This window comes from Aspergillus brasiliensis (assembly GCF_001889945.1).
Source record: "Aspergillus brasiliensis CBS 101740 unplaced genomic scaffold ASPBRscaffold_87, whole genome shotgun sequence".
Taxonomy (NCBI): Eukaryota; Fungi; Ascomycota; class Eurotiomycetes; order Eurotiales; family Aspergillaceae; genus Aspergillus; species Aspergillus brasiliensis.
Window position 1 is genome coordinate 1 of NW_027137526.1, and position 1,701 is coordinate 1,701.

Consider the following 1,701-nt stretch of genomic DNA (forward strand, 5'->3'; position numbering starts at 1 on the left):
AAAACAGCCTTCCCCATCAGTAAAACCTGCCAATCAACTATTATTTAAACTAGGTAAAATAAAATTATGTTTTAATTCAACAGGATCTAATTTTATTCTACCTTTACCTATTCAAATATTAAATCCTTTAATGAAATTTTCAAATTTTATCTTTCTACTTGGTAATATAAGATTACCATTAAACAAATGAATAAGTATTTCTATTTCTTTTTTGTTTTGTGTAACATATCTACTAGTTAATTTAGATTGTTGAATTACTTTACCAAAACCTAAAGTTTCTTTTATAAATTCTAATATTTCAATATCTATAGTTTTTTGTGTAATAACAAAACAAAGATCACCTCTATTATTTACTATAAATGACCCCTCACCTTCTGTGAATCCTATAAATCAAGTCAAGAATTTTTCTGAAGGTAAAGTATTATTAGGTAAATAATTAGAAAATTTTATATAAAAATTTGAAAAATCAAATTTATTTATGAAAGTACTATAATTAAATTTAAAACTTAAATTTGATTTATTAATCTTTACTATTGAAGCTAGAATTGTTAATATTAAACAATTAATTAAAATATCTCTTGAGAAAAGATGTTGGAATAAGATAGGATCTCCACCACCAGCTACTTCGAAGAATGATGTATTAAAGTTTCTATCTGTTAAAATCATAGTAATACCCTATTATTATTGGTCTACTGGATAAAATCCCATAACTATAAGTATAAAACTTAGTTTCGAAAATAACTTAGCCTACAGGGCTAAGTTATTTAAGGTAGACACTCAATTTCTCTCAAAATTGTTTGGACTATATCTTATATTTTCAATTTGTAAAAATTTTGTAAATGATCTCAAGTAAAAACAGTTCTTTTATCATTCATATTAGATTTTATATTTAAAATTTTTTCTTTACCTAATTCAGTTTTATGTTCACCATTATTAAATAAATCTACAACTTTCATTCAATCTATAGAATCTAAATACTTAGTTCCAAACAGTGGATATTTAATTAAATAACTCTTTGCTTGATTATTTCCTTGTAAATTAGTAGTTCTAACTCTATACTCTGGAGTAGATTTATTTAATCTTGTTTCTTTAACTTCAGTGTTAAATAAATCAGCAATTTTATTTAAAAACTCCTGATTACTAAAACCTTTATGGTCTGTTTGTCTTTGAGATATTTCCAACTTACATTCGAATTTAGGATATTTACCACTAAGAGTACTTCTAACTTGAAAAGTACCATCTGCTTCTAGAAATCCAGATAATCAGGCATTAGATTCTAAAGGTTCATTATTTAAAGGCTTTTTTTCAATATTTATATTACCTTGATAAAAATCAATCAATTTATATAAACTATTTATCTTAGGTGTTCTCATATTACCATTTAATAAAGATATAACAAATAATATACCCTCCTTATTATTTATAGTCAAAATATAAGCATTAACACCTTTTTTTCTTGAAAGAGAACCAAAACCTAATTCTTTTTGAATCATTAAAGCTAGAGGTAAATCTTTTAAATGAAAAACAATTTGAATTGAAGGATAATTCAATTTACCTTTAGGTGATCTTAAAGTATTTGGTATTATTATAGTACCGTCACCTTCAATAAGACCTGCTAAATAAGCAGCAAAAGGTAAATTATTATTGTACGTCGAATGTAAGAATCTACAATGAAAATACTTTGGCGTGTAGTCTCTGAAG

General features: G+C 24.6%; 2 protein-coding genes across 2 annotated transcripts; both read right to left on the reverse strand.

Moving 5' to 3' along the window:
- Nucleotides 1-390: 390 nt before the first annotated feature.
- On the reverse strand, nucleotides 391-672 carry ASPBRDRAFT_139977 (uncharacterized protein; the record flags this gene model as incomplete). The annotated part of the gene is made up of 1 exon (XM_067619156.1): nucleotides 391-672. A coding segment is annotated over one exon (282 nt), but the record flags the coding sequence as incomplete, so codon positions are not given.
- A 284-nt stretch (nucleotides 673-956) lies between these two features.
- Nucleotides 957-1,697, reverse strand: ASPBRDRAFT_678116 (LAGLIDADG family homing endonuclease; the record flags this gene model as incomplete). The annotated part of the gene is made up of 3 exons (XM_067628955.1): nucleotides 957-1,156; nucleotides 1,187-1,246; nucleotides 1,409-1,697. Coding segments are annotated over 3 exons (549 nt in total), but the record flags the coding sequence as incomplete, so codon positions are not given.
- Nucleotides 1,698-1,701: the final 4 nt, after the last annotated feature.